Source organism: Pogona vitticeps, chromosome 6 (assembly GCF_051106095.1).
Source record: "Pogona vitticeps strain Pit_001003342236 chromosome 6, PviZW2.1, whole genome shotgun sequence".
Lineage (NCBI taxonomy): Eukaryota > Metazoa > Chordata > Lepidosauria > Squamata > Agamidae > Pogona > Pogona vitticeps.
Window position 1 is genome coordinate 19,583,175 of NC_135788.1, and position 18,554 is coordinate 19,601,728.

The 18,554-nt window shown below is 40.1% G+C and overlaps 1 protein-coding gene across 4 annotated transcripts in view; it reads right to left on the bottom strand.

Moving 5' to 3' along the window:
• SPAG6 (sperm associated antigen 6) overlaps positions 1–17,252 on the bottom strand; it is a 57,288-nt gene extending 40,036 nt beyond the window's left edge. The window contains exons 1-4 of one of the 4 annotated variants that reach the window (XM_078378642.1): positions 16,926–17,243; positions 15,727–15,822; positions 15,595–15,622; positions 3,368–3,534 (exon numbers count right to left, since the gene is read on the bottom strand). In XM_078378642.1, coding sequence (XP_078234768.1) covers positions 3,368–3,534; positions 15,595–15,622; positions 15,727–15,732 — 201 coding nt within the window. In that variant the 5' untranslated portion in view covers positions 15,733–15,822; positions 16,926–17,243. Of the gene's footprint in view, positions 1–3,367; positions 3,535–15,594; positions 15,623–15,726; positions 15,823–16,925 lie in introns of those variants that run through there. The other 3 variants (XM_078378643.1, XM_020801737.3, XM_073003064.2) reach the window with 3 other exon arrangements.
• Between the last annotated feature and the right edge of the window lie 1,302 nt (positions 17,253–18,554).

Consider the following 18,554-nt stretch of genomic DNA (forward strand, 5'->3'; position numbering starts at 1 on the left):
ATATGTGCCAGGGCCTCCCAGGGGGTGATATGCCCCCAGTTGAGAATGGCTGTTCTAGACCCTCAGATAAAGTGCTCAGTAGGTGTGAACTTCCTCTTGAGAAAATACAAAGGCTCCCATGAGTCAGAGCCCCATTTATACATTACTCAACCAATCTGCTTTTCACATGGTGCAAGACTGAACACAAACCCATCACCCCTCCAGTGATGTTCACACAGGCCCAGAACAGTGGTCTGACAAAATATTAATGAATTGTATATTAAACATTTCTTTTAAAAAAGAACCACACACATGCAGTCTACAGATCAGAGTTCCTGTTCCATGTAGAAACTTGCCAGTCTGCAAATCAGAACTCTGCTTCCATTTAAAAAAAAAAAAAACCTGTGCTAGGCAGCAAACCAGAGCTCCTGTTCCATGCAAAATTTTGCCAGCTTGCAAACCAGAGTTTCTGTTCCACACAAAGCCTTGCCAGTCTGCAGGCAAATTTTCAGAAGCTTGTTAGTCCGCACACCAGAGCCCCTAATTCCATGCAAAATTTTGCTAGGTGGAAACAAGAATTCTTGTTCCTTGAAAAACATGTCAATGCTGGTACAACTCATTTCAGTGGGAAATATTTCTATGTTTTAAATAGCATCTTACTTCCATTTTCCTATCACTGACTAAATATATCAATAGAAAAATAACACACATACACAAGTAAAAACTTACTATATTGTCAGAAATATATTTTGCTATATTAAAACCCAAACTTGAAGCTGTTTCCCCTTATTATTTTTAGTAAACTAAGGTCAGTATCCTGTTGCCCTCTTTAATGCATGCAATGATGTATTGAGTGAAGCAGTGAGCCTTTTACAGAGCTTACACAAGGTGCTCAATACTTTCTTGCACAAACATAAACCCTGCTGAAAACAATGGAAGAGATCTCTGGCCCAAGCATTGACAAGTCATAGAGTATTTCACCCTGCCTACAGAGAACAAGAAGAATTAACAAAGGATAACACGTTGCTTTCAAGTTCATGGAAGAGACAGACTAGGTGGTACACAAAGCTCTGTCTCCCAAGGGAGAATGACTAAGGATCAAGAAGAACAGGTAGGAGGCTGCTATTGCTGTCTCCTGGCATCTGTCAACTCTCCTAGGCTGGCTGTGCCTGTGTTGTGGTTTCCATATGGAGAGCCTAGGTCATTCATCTCCTTAGGTGGATAATGGACAGAAATAGTGTGTTCACTCCTCCACTCATTTGAAAGGATGGGTGAGATAATACACGAAATAGGAAGATTCAGAGGTGAATCCTCTTGTTAATTATCCTATTGTACTGGAAGTCTAAGATGGTAAAATCATTTTCCCCCTACTGTTTCAATGTACGTATAGAAGATGATTAAAGTAATAGGACCCACTTTAGTACCTGTTAAGGTGGAAGCAGGAAATGCCAGTTGTTCAAGATGTGAATCAATGCAACTGGAGGATATGGAATAACTATGCCTTAGCAGAAGAGTAACACCCTTGAAATCATCTATTTTGGCTGCTGTTTATCTACATGTTTAGAAAGGGATTATGTAATGCTTATGTCTACTCTGAAGAGAGATACTATCTAAATAAAAAGCCAGTTTTTACAAATATCCCACAAATGGTTACTGTAAACTAGGCCTGTGTCTTAAAGCTGAAATATCAATCAGTTGCTATTTCCCAGACACCAATAATAATATGAATGGACTGTGGATGCTGATCCCGGCTTAGTGAAAAACAATTTCAGAGCTCTAGCACCAATATTAGCAAGTACTTGTATTGTGCATCAAAGCATGCATATCATTACTTTCAAATAATTAAATTTTAAGCAGAAGGCCATATTTTGAAGAGTTTTAATATCAGTGGGAGAAATCTACTGGGAGGTTCCTCTGTGATTCCCATTTATTTCACTGGTTCCTGCGCAGCTAAATTCCCAAAGGATTAAATCCATTATTATTATTCAAAATGTGCTACATCAGAAAGAATATGTTACAAACCCGAGGGCTAGTGTCATTGAGCCACCCTGCTTCACACGCTTGGAGTCAGCTCTGGGGTGATTTTCAACAGCAGAGAGAAAAAAAGCTAACCAAGCTTCACACCAGAGTCTTTAATAGCTGCTGCTCTTCTGCCACATTATACGCCCAACCATGTTGAAAAGCCTGCTTAACAAAAATAGCTTGGGTGGATGTAAAATCTGTGTACCCTGTAAAAATTTTGCCACTGAGCTATTTTCAAGCTCACTAGCTACTCTTTGGTTCAGAGCCTTTGACTAGTTCAGAAGGGAAATGAAATATTTTTAAACAGAAGAAAAGATTTAATTTATTTATAGAAATAAACGTAAGGGTTGCATGCAACTTTAGTGGAAATACTGTTAGGGATGGGAAATACCATGTTCAAATAAGAGAAAACTAATTTGCAGGGTATGGGGAGAAGCCAAAGCTGCTGTGTTTCATGTTTTGCTGCTGATTGTAAAGCTATACAGTAGTATGAATCATGGGGTTACCCTGGCAATCTGGAGACACAGGGAGTTAATACAGGAGTGGAATGTAATTGGTCTTTCTGCCAAAATCCTTGAGGAACTCTTTTAACAAATAATGACAAGAAGATTCTCTTACCTGCAGTGAGAACAGCATTAGCCAGCTCAGTGCCATGTTACATATATTACCAATGTTACAGAATAGTACATGTTATAGAGTAAACTATAGACTCTTACTCTAAACAAAACTAGTGGACTATATAAGACTCATCTCTGAGAAAATAAAAAAAATGTTGCTAAGTACAAATAAACTTCATAGTACAGTAGTAGATTCTTATACTTTCTGGTATTATCTATGCCACAACTGGACAGTTTATATGCATTTTATATATAGCAGTGGTTCCCAAACTTGGGTCCCTATTTGTTATTGGGCTGCAAGTCACAGACGCCTTCACCACTAGCTATGCTGGCCAGAATTTCTGTGAGCTACAGTCCATTGACATTTAAGGACCAAAAGTTGGGATCTACTGATACATAGCCACACATTAAATATAGCTTCTATCTAATTAGTGGCAAAATATTTCTGATCATTTCATTTCTAAAATTGCCTTCTCCATTCCATCATTTCATTACACTTTTCAGGAAATAAAATTAACAGTCATATACTTCAGCTAACAAAGTAAAAATATATAATTTCTTTAAAAGTATAATTAAATTAGAATTATCACAGAGACTTTCTATCAAGAGAGATCAATGCGTTTACTGTCTGTGGTGCAGCAAAGACAATGTATCTGGATAGTTTTTTTTAACAATTTAATTAAGACAAGAGATTTTAACCAAATCCGGCAGCAAGAAAATACTTGTATCAGAAAATAAGAGTTCCTTACATTCTGTTCAGCCAATGAATATACAAGCTGTGGAAGAATATCGCCCTTAACTACGGCTTCTGCTAGGTCATCGTTATAATTGGCAAGTCTCCCCAGGGCCAAGGCAGCTGTCTGCTGAATATTTGGAACGACATCCAAGAGCAGTGGCCTCAGCAGAGCCATTACACCTGAGTTATGAGAAAGGAAATCCCACTCAGCAATGAGAGAAACATCTCCAATGCTATTTTAAGATAATAAAATAAACTACATTAAAGCACTAAGAAGCATCAAAGTAAACCTACAGTAAGTTCTGTGTGATTCCTGAGAGCTGTTGGAGGAATTTTACCAATCCAAAGAGGCTGACATATAAACATAAAATGTTTCAGTGTTCTTCTGCAATCCCAAATCTAAATATGGAAAAGAACAGCAGTGGAGAGTAGGGATCGGAAGGCTTTAAAAAACAGCTTTTTGATAATAAATGTGTTCGTATGCTTGCTTCAGCCTGCTAACATCAAGCAGAACTAGGTGGCTGCCCCACTCAGACTGCCTGACTACTCCACTCCCAACCACATTGGATTATACCTCCCACGAAGAAACTGTCAGTGGGGCTTCTCAGACAGGAGATGCATGGCTCTGTAACTTTCATGGTTATGAAAAGGCCTGTGGGTAGTGGCGACAATTCAGCATTCAAACTTGAACAAGATTTCCTGTGGTCGCAGGGTGAAACAAGGCATTAAAACATATGTCTATTCTCTGAGAGGAACCTGTCTTCCTTTCCACAATGGGATCTTCTCAGAAGGCAAGTAAACCAGCAATCAGACTTGCAAATTAAGCCCAACTTTACCTTTCAAAGGGCCATCACAAAATAAAGTATCTTATACAAAATACATGTGTGAGGAAAATAGTGTGGCAAACAGATGTTTTTCAACACTTGAGGGACTCCCCTTCTAAAAATAAAGAACATTTATAATATAATTTGTCCCACAGTTCCATTTTCTTTGTTTCATATTCCTTCTTACTGTTACCAACAAGGCTATAACTAGGGTGTAGCAACTGGGGCACTAAAATTTAGAAGACACTGAAACCCAGAGTTGATTTTAATGGTGAGTGTTAAGAAAAATAAATGACAACTGCTCCCAATCTATTCATTTTCTTTCCCCCTCTTTTTTTTGTGAAAACACAAATGTTCTCTTTCTTTTGAGGGACACTAGATTCGTTCTCATGGAGGGCTCACACATATGTCACAGGCAGAAGGGGTGAGAGATGATGACTCTGGCCTCATATGCCAAAACAACTAGTTACAGCTCTGGTCAACAAAGATGAAGGAGAACAATCATAATCAATTATGGAGACAGTTTTGTACTACTAAGAATCTCATTTTCTATGCCGATGTAGGGCCCTACTTTACCAAGGTGACCTGTTAGTATTACACTGATGGAGCCAGGCAGATATAAAGGACCTTTTGGTGACATTCTCTATTCTTGTAGCACCACATCACCATTGAAATACAAAATTCTGGTAGCCTAACATTATATATTTATGCATTTTCATAGGGAGCAGGGTGGAAGAAATTATTACTCCATGAATTGTTTTCTTGTCCCAACAATTAATAACCAATCCTATTCCTAGAATAACTTTTATATCACAATGCTAGTTTTACTATAATTTTTTCTAAGTCACAGATGTGATTTCCTTGTGTTAAGGGAGTTATTTCCTTTATCATTATTCTCATACATTTTAATCATAGTGTCATACTCCTATGCTGTTTCAACACTGGGTAGATGACACATTTCATAAAATGGCTCTTTCCATAAATAGGAGAGCCTCGTTCACTCTCATACAAGTACAGTAGGCTGATAGTGGCTAATGCCATAACTAACAGCAGCCAAAGAGAAAAATATAAAATAAGAAAATATATAAGAATACATTCATTTTACATGCTTTTTTAGGTCTTAGGATTCTACTTTCCTTGCCACAAAACTTGGAGTACTTTGGCACACAAATTCTTTTTTTTTTTAAGTACAGAATACACATAACTCTTAGCAAACCATTAAAAATAAACACAATTTATGCCAAGTTCTTCAAAGCCAGCAAAGCTTCTAGCAACATTTTAGCCAACAAAAACATTTTCCCAATACAAATGCATATGACATTCTGTTTTTAGTTCTTCAATGTGCAGTGATTCATTTTGAGAAAGAGATGGGCCAGATCTTATTTCTTCCTCTAAAGCACATTCTGCGGCATAAGAAGCTCTAGCTCACATTCGGGGGCATCAGAAGCTTATTTTCCCCTAATCCCAAACATTCCTTGGTTACTTGTGTCAAAAAGGGGGCTTTGGGCTCTACTTGCACATGCTTGGTTCTCACTGTACAGTAATTCCTTCCCCAAAACAAGTAAGAAGGAAGTGCAGCATATACTAATGGCTTCCTAGTCTAATACAATGGGAATCCAGATTGCCATGCAAGTGCTATAGATAGCATGAGTTATGACATGGTGGGACAAGAAAAGGAAGGCCTTCAGGCTTGGCGATGCCATAAAGTAAAACTGGCAGTGCTGTCTCCAGTTTCTCCTCTCCGTCCCTGATCATTGGTTACAATGGTGGGGGGCAACGACAAAAGTAACCTAAAGGAGGTACCCGCTAAGACATTGTACTGCACACTACGCAGGCACTATTTCAGTGCTAAACTAGACATTATACTTAATGTCTCTTTGCATATAATGTGCAAGTTTTTTTAAAAAAATGTAAATAGTCTCAGCTGGTGGGGCTGATAACTGTCAAAGTCACAGCAGGACTGGAGGAAAATTTAACTCTTTCCTCTCCTGCTAAGGTCTGGAGGAAAATCCCTCCTCTGAAACTGATATTTGCTCTGGAAAGAAACCCCATTGGTACAACTGGGGATTCCCCTTCAAAGCAAATACCAGATTCCAAGAAAGGACATTCATCCAGATGACAGCAGAGTAAGAAGGGTGAAAACCCTTCCATGCCTGCTTTGATCCTGATAATTACCAACACACTCAAACATACACAGCTGGTATCATTTGATTTTTAAAACCTGCACCTTAAATGCAATAACTCACTTAATATTATGTTTAATCTGGATCTTTAAACTTTGCACTTGAATTTGAATACATGCAAGATGACTGGCAATTACTGAAAAAAAGGTAATATGCTAACATGACCTTTATTAGTCTGTTTCACTTCATGCAGTGTCTTTAATGTAAGACATTTATTGCTTTATGGTGAGAAACTGAAGGAGTAGGTCAGCTAAATGGCTGGATTATTCTCTGTATTCATGTTGGTGGCTTCCAGCTGTGAATGACAGCTGCTTTAAATAAAAGAATCAGAAAAGAATCAGTACTCACTCAACAGAAATCAGCTTCCGGTGGGTATATTGCAGTACCTGAAATATGCCTGTGTCAGCTCCTTTCCTGTCTGCATCCAGCTGTTGATGTATACCTACACCCTGCTGCATGCAAGATTCAAGTCTTTGGCACACTGCTGCAAATTTTAATTAACAGACACTGATATCTTAACAAACCTTAATTCCCACCACAGCTTCTGCAAGCAACCAGCTAGCTATGTATAAAGAGCTGTCATGTAGAATTTTCAATCATTACCTCTGTGTAAAATCACTTGTGAGGATAATTTCCCTCCTTTGACAGAAAGCGCTCTCTCTCTCTCTCTCTCTCTCTCTCTCTGTGTGTGTGTGTGTGTGTGTGTGTCTCTAGCTGGTTCGCAGCTTCTATTGTCAATCAGCAAATGGCTCATCCTTATCCAAGTCAGTGTCTTTGACTGACAGAGTAACAATTCAGTAAGAATTAAAATGCTGAGAGACAGGGTGAAGACTAAAATCATAGGTGCTAGGGCTTTGTTTCAAAAACTCTTCATCATACGTATACTCATATACATCATATTTGAGCAACACAGCTAGTTCTCAAGAGAGGGCTCTTCCAAAGGAGGCAGAAATTCCACCTTCCTTTCTCCCAAATAGTGAGGGATTCACCAGGATTCATGTGTATATTCCATTTTTAAAAATTCCTTCTCCAAAGCATGCTTTTTCCAGGAAATCTTAGAAACTCTTTACTAAATCCACTTTCTTGCTGGAGCTTCCATCTAAAGTTCTATGTATATGTGTAGAAAGGCAATTGAAAGCTTCTGACTGGGAGGCTCTGGCTAAAGAAATGATTTTTTTTAGATGCACCATACTGTCAAACTCCATCCCATCCCAACCCACAGATCAAACTGAGACTAGGACATGCCTTCAAGAGGGACAAAAAAAGCACAGGAAGTCACAAAATATATCACTGGACTAAGTGAGACAATGGGAGCATTGTATGGAGAAAGGGAAGAAGATGGGTAACATCAGCAATGAATCAAATACAGTACATTATACTGTAATATATATCTGATCTGGATGAGCCATCAGAGAAGTGACAAATACTTGCCAATCATGCTGTTCCAAAAATTTTCAGACCATTATGTCCTCTTCATACATTTGAAAGGCCAACATTATAAAAAGTTCTGATACCATTATTGCAAGGATGGAGAATGTGTGCCCCCCAGATATTGTTGGAATGCTCTTACCTTCATCCACTGATCATATTAGTTAGGGCTTATGGCCCAGAAACAGTTCAGAAGAAGCTGAAGCATTTCTCTGGGAACAGGGGCTAATGTTCCATGTGAATTTAATGTCTTAAAATGAGTAGAACAATGTAGAATAGAATCTCAGGGAGGAGGAATGACATTGCTCTCATAACATAAAAACCAGCCCTCAAAAACAATGTAATATAGCAACAATGTTGATCTTGTTGATAATTCACTGTACAGCAAGCAAGGTAAAGGTAAAGGTAAAGGTTCCCCTTGACAATTTTTGTCCAGTCGTGTTCGACTCTAGGGGGCGGTGCTCATCCCCGTTTCCAAGCCATAGAGCCAGCGTTTTGTCCGAAGACAATCTTCCATGGTCACATGGCCAGTGCGACGTAGACACGGAACGCTGTTACCTTCCCACCGAGGTGGTACCTATTTATCTACTCGCATTTGCATGCTTTGGAACCGTTAGGTTGGCGGGAGCTGGGACAAGTGACGGGAGCTCACTCCGTCACGTGGATTCGATCTTACGACTGCTTGGTCTTCTGACCCTGCAGCAAACTCTATTTTAAGCTCTGCTACCACATGCTGCTAACAACAACCCATTAGATATATGGAATGTTACAGAAAATACTACAGCCACAACACTTGGTATTTATAAAATATAAGCACAAAATGGAGTAAAAGTATAACAAAAAGAAAAGAAAAAACACAGACCTTCTACAGACATGTCTGCACCACACCCAGATGACCACATCCTTGCATTCTATGATAACAGTTCTGGAACTACCACCTCCAGGTTGTAAGCACAATCGTTAAAGGAGATATATATTAAAATGTTGCCCATCTACAAAGGGCCATCTACAAAGGCAGAGAGTCAATGGAAAAAGTGAGCACTTAGAAGAGAATTAGAGAATACAGAAAAGGAAAAATAATCAGAGGCATTTAATGTATTTGAGAAAAAAAGTATTTTGAGTTCAGTAATAAAAAATCAAGGACGCTTGCTAGAGCTATACAAGCTAAAAAAGCGAAGAACCTTATAGGAGCAATTAAAAATGACAGGGTATAATGTGTAATCTGGTGAGGAATAAATGAAAGTTCTTTCAAAATTTCTTTCATAAATTATACACTACAGGGAGATAATACCTGAAAAGAATTAAGGAACATAACTCCTTTAGAGATGGGGGTATTTGTATTTGTATATGAATATCCCCCGACAGGTGCGGCCCCCTGGGGCCAGATCGACCACTCACAATTCCGCCGCTGCCATGAGCTCTGCGCTCCTTTCATATCGCTCTGTTGCTCGCGATGGATTAGCCACTCCTGGCAGAAGGTGGGATGATGAGCCTCTCTGCCGGGTCGAAGAGCGGCTAATCCATCACGAGCAATGGAGAGATAGGAAGGCACCACAGAGCTCGCAGCAGCGGTGGAATCATGAGTGGTCAGTCTGGCCCCAGGGGGCTGGATCTTCATTATCTGCACCTGTGGGGGGATATTCGTATTCGAATACAAATACCCCCATTTCTAACTCCTGATCAGAAGTGAATTACAAAGTTCTGTCCAATGTATTAAGGAAAAGAGGGGCCTTCCCTCATTTATTTCACAACATGAATCTGCAGACAGAAAAGGCAAGTCCAATATAATACGAATTCTCACAACAATACCTGCATCCAATACTGTACAATAACACCACTCATATTCCTTGGCTCACTCTTCTGGCATAGGATGTGAAACTTGCATGGGGCCTGCATACATGATTCACTCATGTCAAAGGAACAGCTTTTCTATCCAGTTAAGTCGTATGATATAAGGAGAACTCACAATCTAATTAGTTCCTTCTCTTTTGATTTAACAAAGACCTGCAATAGTTGAGGTTTGTTCTTAACCTCAGCAATGCCTGTTGAATTTACAATCACACAGAATTCCTCAGCAATGAGTACAAAGAAATGAAATCAAGTTTAGGGCTGTGCAAAGAGCAGTGACTATGGTTCTCAAAGTCACACTATGCAATGACAAAATATACATTAAAATCTACATGCTAAATCATCGAGACCTGTTAATAGTTGCTATTTGTTTAAATGGCAATATAATACACAACACTGTGGGAAACACTGTGACCTATGTCTGTGCTCGCTCTGCTCTCAAAGTGATGACTGCTTATTTTTATTATCATTTTTATTGATATTTAAATGTTAAACTTACTGTTTGTTTGCTTCTTATCAGCTGAAATCCAATAGTAAGTAAAGTAAACCTATTACAGTAAATCAATAGAACTTACTGAGGAGTTAACTCACCAAATGCCCACAGACCTACCCCAGTAGTGACTTACCGCAGTAGTGACTTACTACGGAATTTCAGCCATGATGTCTCTTACAAAGTTGCTTTATCAGATTTTCCTTCCCTGCACTTCTTTGAAACTTTCCTCTTATTTTTAGTGTATTTTTAAAAGACTTCTTCTTCTTTGTGTTTTAATCTGTGTTTCTACATTACATTGATTGGTTTTACTACAATACAGTATCTTATTTTACTATGGATGTTGCTCTGAATCAAATAAATAAATAAAACTTGTCATAGATGAAAACCCTAACTGATAGATGGAAAAGGAAGGTTAGGATAAAGGGTGAAGCTATTTCCTCAACCTCAAACCTGAAGGATCTTTTGTGTGTCATGCAGCATGAAATCAGTTCTGACTTTGGGCAGCCTCGGTAGGCTTTCCAGAATGCATGAGCATTGGAAGATTGGTTTTGCCAGTGCCACCTCAGCAGTAAGTCTCCACATCCAAGTAGGAATGAGAACCCAGGTTGTCTGGGTCCTAGTCTCTCACTCTGCTACACTGGCTTTCCAAGCATCCCTTGTCCTTTTACATATTCTCTTATCCTCAGGGTTTGAAGTATGAAGTATGAAAACTCCAGCAGCATTTGAGGACTCCAGAGCCAAGCTGAGAGGCTCTAAAATGCTGACATTTGGATAAGGACAGACAGATGACAATCAGTTCCCAGCAGAGTTTGGAAAAGTTACTTGTTTGGACCACAACTCCCAGAAACTCCCACAAGCAGCTCCTCTCACAGATATGAAACATATGCAAGGATGCAGCATCCAGAAGTGCCAGCAACCAATGCTGAGTGGCTTGCAAGAAATACTTAAGCTGCCCCCCCCCACCCTCAGCAGCATTTTCACAAGGCCTGGCCACCAGCTGCCAATAATAAAGACTATATTCAGACCTAACCTTGGGGGCTGTAACTGCCAAAAGAGTACAGACGTTCTTAAAAGGCAACGCATACAAATATTAAACAAAAGAACAGACTCGGTACATAAATCACAGCTGGGCAGAAATAAAAATTTGATGGGCAAATTGCTTGCCAATATCCCTGGAACATTTTCATCTGGGGAAGCGCTTTTCCCTCCCTCCCTCCTGCCTGCCCCCATATGTCCGAACCTGAGATGTGCATTCAGAGCTCAGCGTTGACAATCTTTTGTCAGACAGTGGAGGGCTGCTCCCAGGAGCAATGGGAGAAATAGCTAGGAAGACACCATGGTAAAGGTGCTGCTAAAATGAAGCCTCATTCTCCCCAAAAAGAAAGACAATATTTCCCCTTGAAGAAAAGCTGTTGCCTTCTGCACATGCACTTTGAGCAATACCTAATAAAGTTACTTTTTTTTTACTACAACTCCCGAATCTCTCAGCCAGATTACTGTGGGATTCTGAGAGCTATAATTTCAAAAACAACATTGGAAGAAAGAAACCATATCTGAAAGATGCCACACATGCTATTTTTCTTTTTTTTATATAAAACTATCCTTTAAGACATTAGAATATCCTTTCCTTCATGTGTTAGCAATACTATGCAAAATGGCCAGAACTTATTCCAAAGATGTTTTATCTATGTCCAGATTATCAAGGAGGGGCAGGGGATTTCTTTCGTGATGGCTCCCTTAAGTCCTCATTTTAATAGGGCCAGGGGCATGACTAGGGAGCACAAAGTAGAATATGGATTTCATTAAGGGCCTTTCCCTTTTCTACCACATTTCAAACAAAGGCTTTTATTCCCTGTAGCTCTGCTATAAATGACAATGTGGTTAAGGGTTACCCCACAACTGGGGATCTTCTACAGAGACTTACTGAAGCCCACAACCGAACATGGGGGTAAAACATGGTGAGATGTTCTCTCCATCACCGTGTTAGAAAAGAATTGGGGTTACTTTATTTTCCAGACTGTATTTCTACATATTAAGTAGTATTTTATTTAGACATTTTAATGCCTGGTTTTAGTGCTCTGACATATCTAAACATCTTAGGACAAGTGAACAAGTAATCGAGATGGGGGTTGGTGAGGCAAGCCAACAATTGAAGCAGATGGCTGAGGAATCATACTTGGGATGTATTAAAAGGCCAACTACTAGTTAATTTTTGATTTATTATTATTGATTTTTATTCCCATGAAAGAGGAGAGGGGCTTATACAATCTTCTGTCTCATATGCAAAAGGAATGTGGGCAATTTTTAGTACCATCTGGAAATGAGAGTTAGAGGGTAAGAGGTTAACCATTTCCTCTTCTCCTTCAGGCAGCAAAATGCCTTCAGCAAATCCTACCAGGAACACAGGCAATAATCTTGTTAATTTTCATCATCACTAAAAACAAAAGAAAATCCATTTTTTGGATTATAACTCCCAGCATTCATGCCAGCTGGCAGATTCTAGGAGATGCACTAAAACATAATAATTCCAAGATCTGGTCTTCACCCCTTTTCCTTCTGCAAGATGGAAACCAAACATTTCTGTTTACTGTAGAAGTGCAGAGATCAACCCATATGAAGCAAGAGGAGACAAGAAGGGCCACTCTATTTTTAAGATCAGTTATGCTTTCCGTACTATATATCTGTTATCACAACTGCCAACTGTGACTGAAGGAGAGAGAACCCACAGCAAGATCTAAGATTAGCATCCCAACATACTGTAAATTCTGGAAAATGCAATAACATATGCAGTGCAACTCTGAAAAAAACACAGTTACTATGAATTATGTAAATATGGAGAAATATCTTCATAGCCCAAATGGACAGTTGTACTCTTGTGCTGGGATCCCTACACCACATCAGCAGGTCATTCCATGCATTTCCAGTTTTTGGAGGAACTGAGGATCCTCAGGCACCCAATTGGAATCATTGCAAAGTTTGCAATTTTTTATTACAAATCCTTTGCGTGCACTTGAAGGGACATGGCCTACCTAAAGGACTGAGTGTGCCCATTGGTCATAGAAGGCTAGCTGACTGTTGGGTACAGAACTGCAGAGAAGACAACCATATTAAGCCAATTGTCCAAATTAGAGGTGAGCAACTGGCATGCATGGGGCCATATGCAGCTCTGATGGTCCATAATAGTTAACTGCAATATAAGGGGCAAAATTTGGGTGGGCTAGAAGAGCTTGTAAGAAAAGGATTAATCATCCCTATGCATTTCAATCCCATAAAGAATCTTCCTCCTTTGTGGCAAACCAGCTTTTTAAAAAGGTCACTGGTTCCAATTATAGGTTGCGTCAAATTTAAGTGATGGTAGAGGAGCATGTGTTGGTGTAGGTATATTAATATGTGTGGTTATTGCTTTTGCATATGTGTGCATATGAATGAGGCCCACATATAAATGGTGTAAATGCCTTGGGCCCCACCCATTGCTGGCACACACATACAAGAAGGTTACCTATGAGAGGATGAACTCCATCAGTTAAAAAATAAAGTCCCCCATCCCTGATATAAATAGGAATATGAAGAAATGTTGAAAAGGTCCTGTTTCTTGGATTATCTAGAAATGATGAAAGCCTGCTGAGGATTTTCCATGTCTATGGAAGTTCTCACCTCCAGTACCAGAATGAGATAACAACTGGCGCTTTTAGTTGTGTTTCCCACATGTCACATAACATGTTACAATATACATAGAGAGCCTTTTCCATAAACACACAGCACAGGCACAGAATGAGAGCCTGATTAAGTAAAAGGCTCAACCTATTCAATGGTACATTTCCTAGTTAATGCAAAAATGCAACAAATTTGATTTTTTATAATGCATTTTCTAGAAATGGGTAAAGACAAATTTCAGAGAAGTGCAAAACCCCTCTGAGATAACCCAAAATATTATTACAATATCTTGACTGTGTATAACACACACTTTCTTATTGAGTCCATAAGACTGAACCACCTCAGGATGTATACCTACTATATATGTATAAGTCATCATAGATTTGAGTCAGAATTCACTAGATTTAAGCCAAGTCTTATTTATTCAGTAGTTACTCATAGAGCCCAATCACAAGCATATCCGATTACATTTATAGCCACTCCTTTCCTACAAGGAGCTCAAGGTAGCATGCACAGTTCTCATTACCACATTTTATTTTTACTGCTCAAAGAACTCCCAGCATACTTGCTTATTGATTGAATCCACATTTTGGCATGAAATTGATGGGAAGCATTGCCCTTTTTAAAAAACAAAACACAATTCTCAGGGTCCTACACCCAGCATGACAATTTCTATGATGTCTGCTGGACGCTAGGAGTTACAATTTAAAAAAAGGATCATCAATAAATGATCTGAACTAAACAAAGCCATTTTTGTGAAAGAACAGTAGGAATAGGGCCAGCCTAACCTCCTTTAGAGAGAAGTTATGTAGCCTGGGAGCTGCATCATAGGAAGACATTGTAGGCAGCTAGGAGTAAAAAGGTATTGTTGGCAGTACAGTGGTGCCTCGCTTAGCGATGTTAATCCATGCAGAAAAAATCGCTGCTAAGCGATAACATCGCTAAGCGAAAATAAAAAGCCCATAGAAACGAATTAAAACGCAATTAATGCGTTCCTGTGGGCTAAAAACTCACCTTTAAGCGAAAATCCTCCATAGCGCCACGATTTTCGGTGCCTCTAAAGCTAGGTATCCGTGCCTGAAAATAGCGGGCAGCTATTTTGTTTACCTGGCGGCCATTTTGAAATCGCTGATCAGCTGGCCGAAAACGGGGGCTTTGCGATTATTGCTTCCCTGCGATTATCGCAAATTGAATTTCCCCCATAGGGACCATTGCAAACCGATCGCTTTTCCAATGGCAAAAAGTCCATCGCAAGGTGATTTCGTCGCTATACGGAGCAATTGCTATGCGAGGCACCACTGTACACTTGTTACCCATATGTACTGTAAGAGATTCATGTGTCTTCTGTTGCAAGCCATAATGCAAGTGTCTCTTGTGATTAAAACATGGTTATATGTTCAGGCCTTCCCTTCTGTCAATATTTAATTCTTTTTTTTTCTGATCTGTTCTATTATTGTATGTCTTTTGAATGATTGGAATATTATTTGGTTTTATTATAAATATACTTTTATTGGAAGCCGCCCAGAGTGGTCAACCAGACCAGATGGGCGGGATATAAATCAAATAAATAAATAAATAAATAAACACCTACATTACTATCCCCTTCCCATATCAGTGCTTAAAAGCAGGAAGGCTTAGAACTGAGAGGTGAATTGTTACCTCTCTGTTGTCTTGTTCTTTTTTGTATTTCAACAGATGAAACAGCTTACAAATAATGTGCAAATAATCATACATGTTGGGAATTTCCCCCTTAATGCAAAGTAGATAGTCAATATACCAACTGCATTCAATATACAGATATAAGTCTTACCTGATAACTTTCCTAGACTGTCTTTAAGCTGCATGACAAGGGAAGACAATGAAATGACTACAGTACTCTTAATTCTATGACAAGATAATTGAGAATTTACAAAGCATCGTTTGTTTCTGTTTATTTATTTACCTGCATTCTGGAGAGTCTCAATATTTTGCGGCCTAGTTGCAAGTTCTGCAACAGTCTGGACAAACTGTGTTCGGGCTCTCTGATATTGCTCAAAGACTGTAAACAGTAAAGGAGGAAAAATGAGTGGCTGTCAATGAGATCTCCTGATCAGCCCAGAGAAGCAGTGGCATTCCTTTTTACTGTTATTTGCAACAATAATTATGTGCTGTAAAGTCCAATTTGTGGTGACTGTTACCAGGATTTTCTAGGTACTGTATACAGTACTCATAAGTAGTTAAACTGTCCTTTCATATGGGGACACTCTGAGACCATGTAGCTTGCCCAAGGACTCACAGGCTAGCGCTTATCCTACAAGGTGCAGTGGGGAATTAAGTCTTTCAATGTCTGGCTCTGGAGCCAGGTGCCCCAGCCAATTTTATTCTGATTTACACCCATGATAAACTAACAAGCTCTAAAATGTTGAATGAGTTCACATCAAAAACAACCAAAGTCTTATGAGATGAGACAAAAATAAGAAATAAATGCTGGCACAACATGTAGGAAAGCAGTCAGGTTGCCTACCAAAGCTATGTCCAATATTTTGCATGACAGGGGGCTCAAATTTAGCCATGCACTTTAAGGCCCACTGATTTCACTGGGTCTTACTCAGAGCTTCAAATTATCTTAGGGAACTGCAACTCCAAGAACCCCTAGCCAGTGGAAATATATCAGTACTATAATATAATTTGTTTTTTTTTCAATGCACAATTTATTGTGTTTTAAAATTCTACTTTTTTAACATTGTGAGCCAGCTTGGATCCCCTTATCCAGAGAAAGGTGGCCGATGATAGATAGATAGATAGATAGATAGATAGATAGATAGATAGATAGATAGATAGATAGATAGATAGATAGATAGATAGATAGATAGATAGATAGATAGATAGATAGATAGATAGATAGATAGATAGATAGATAGATAGATAGATAGATAGATAGATGGATAGATGGATGGATGGATGGATGGATGGATGGATGGATGGATGGATGGAGATTTTGAGAAAAATGAATTTTAATAGGTGAAAAAAGCAACTTTTCTAAGTTAGACGATCCAACTCATAATCTTTTTGATACCCCAAGACCCCATTGCTGCTTTCTGCAAGGAAAAAAAGAGGAAGACACCTCAAGTTCACGACGCCAAATGCAGCCTGATAAAATACCTTGTAAGACCTGCCTCTGACTCATGGTTCCTCAAAGAGGCTTCGGAAAAGCCTCGGAAGCGACGACGCCTGCGGTCTTTAATGGACCCTGGGTCTGCCTTGGCCCCTCTGTGCTTCTCCCCTCCGGAGACCCGAGCCACCAACGGCAACTCGAGACCCGCAGCCAGCCCGAGAAGAGCCTCGCTCCCTATTTCCCTCGGGGGCCTCTTCAGTTTGGCTCGCGGTGTGTACCCTTCTCCTAGGCAACCGGAACGGAAGCGGGCGCCATAAAGGGGGCGGGCGCAGAGAGGCCGCGGCCGCCAGCGCCTCATTGTGACATCACAGAAAGCCAGGCGCCGGTCCCGCCGGCCGGGGGGGGGGGGGTTGCCTCGCGGGAGGCGGTTTTTCTTGGCTCGGCCTGACCACAAAGGTTATAAGCACGCGCGGGTTTCGCGCACAAGGGGCCGCGGTGCAATTAGCGTCAGATTTTTTTTCCTCTTTTACGCGCCCGGGCGCTTCCTGCGCTTATTCCAAACGGTTGAAGAATGTGCGCGCCGCGTTGCGCTCATCACTTGGTCTTGGATCGGATTTGATGGATTGTTGGACTTTTCCCAAGGTCTACTTAAGTCAACGCGCTTGGCTCTAAAGTGGGAGGATTGGTTTGTTTTGTTTTTTAGCATGACTGGAAGTAAGATCCATTGAAACAAATGAGTTTAATTCAGAGAGACAAGCACCGATCCATTGACAATGTTCGGGAACGTGCAACGAGATCCCGAGCCTCTTTGATCCCAACGTTTAAGTCCTGGTGAATTCAAGGCGTGCTCGCGGTTCCTCAAGAATCGCGCTGGGCATCGTAGTTGTCATTCCCCAAGGAGCACCGTCCTAAATGTTCTTCCTTGCAAAAACAGGCTCGAAAGGTAGGTCGTTCTTCTCTGTGGAGAGAAAAAAAGTTTGAAATGAAAGGTCATTCACATATCCCATGCAGGGCTGGACAACTCTAGTTGAGCGGAAGTTCATTCACTACTCAGAGTAAATCCCATTGAGCCTAATGGAATTGCTTTCATCCTACAGAAATTCAACTTGTCTTACTTTTCTGTTCTGCTCTGTTTAATAGAGTTGTGCATGAGTCCTATCTACATACCAACTGTTAAAACTAGGCATTTGGCTTGGACTGTGCCAGGCCAGGCGCCTGTCAAAAATCTTGAAGGCAATTTCCTCTATAAAACTGCAAGAAACCCATAAACAAATAAGATTCTCCCATACACACACACACACACACTATAATGTCCCCCCCCCCATCCTTTTCTCCCGCGCTCGACAAAGGAACGCCTGATATTCAACAGCCACTACTCTGTGTGTCAGGTGGACAGAGTGAATGAAATGATACCAGGAACCTTGAAACGTCCTTGGCCAAACAGCCTTTCATCTTTCTCCTACGCTTCCGACTGTTAGCCCTTAAAACAAATTATATACAGGCATGGCTTTCTACTTCCAGAAATGAGCTGCTGAACTGCCCGTCTGAGTTTTGTTTTGATTTTTAATTATTACTTTGAAGACAAGAGCTGGCGTAGTCCATGCAACTTCTCATGACCAACATTTAACTGTGTCGGGCACTTCCGACGAGACCTGCCAGGAACGATTTACCCTTGG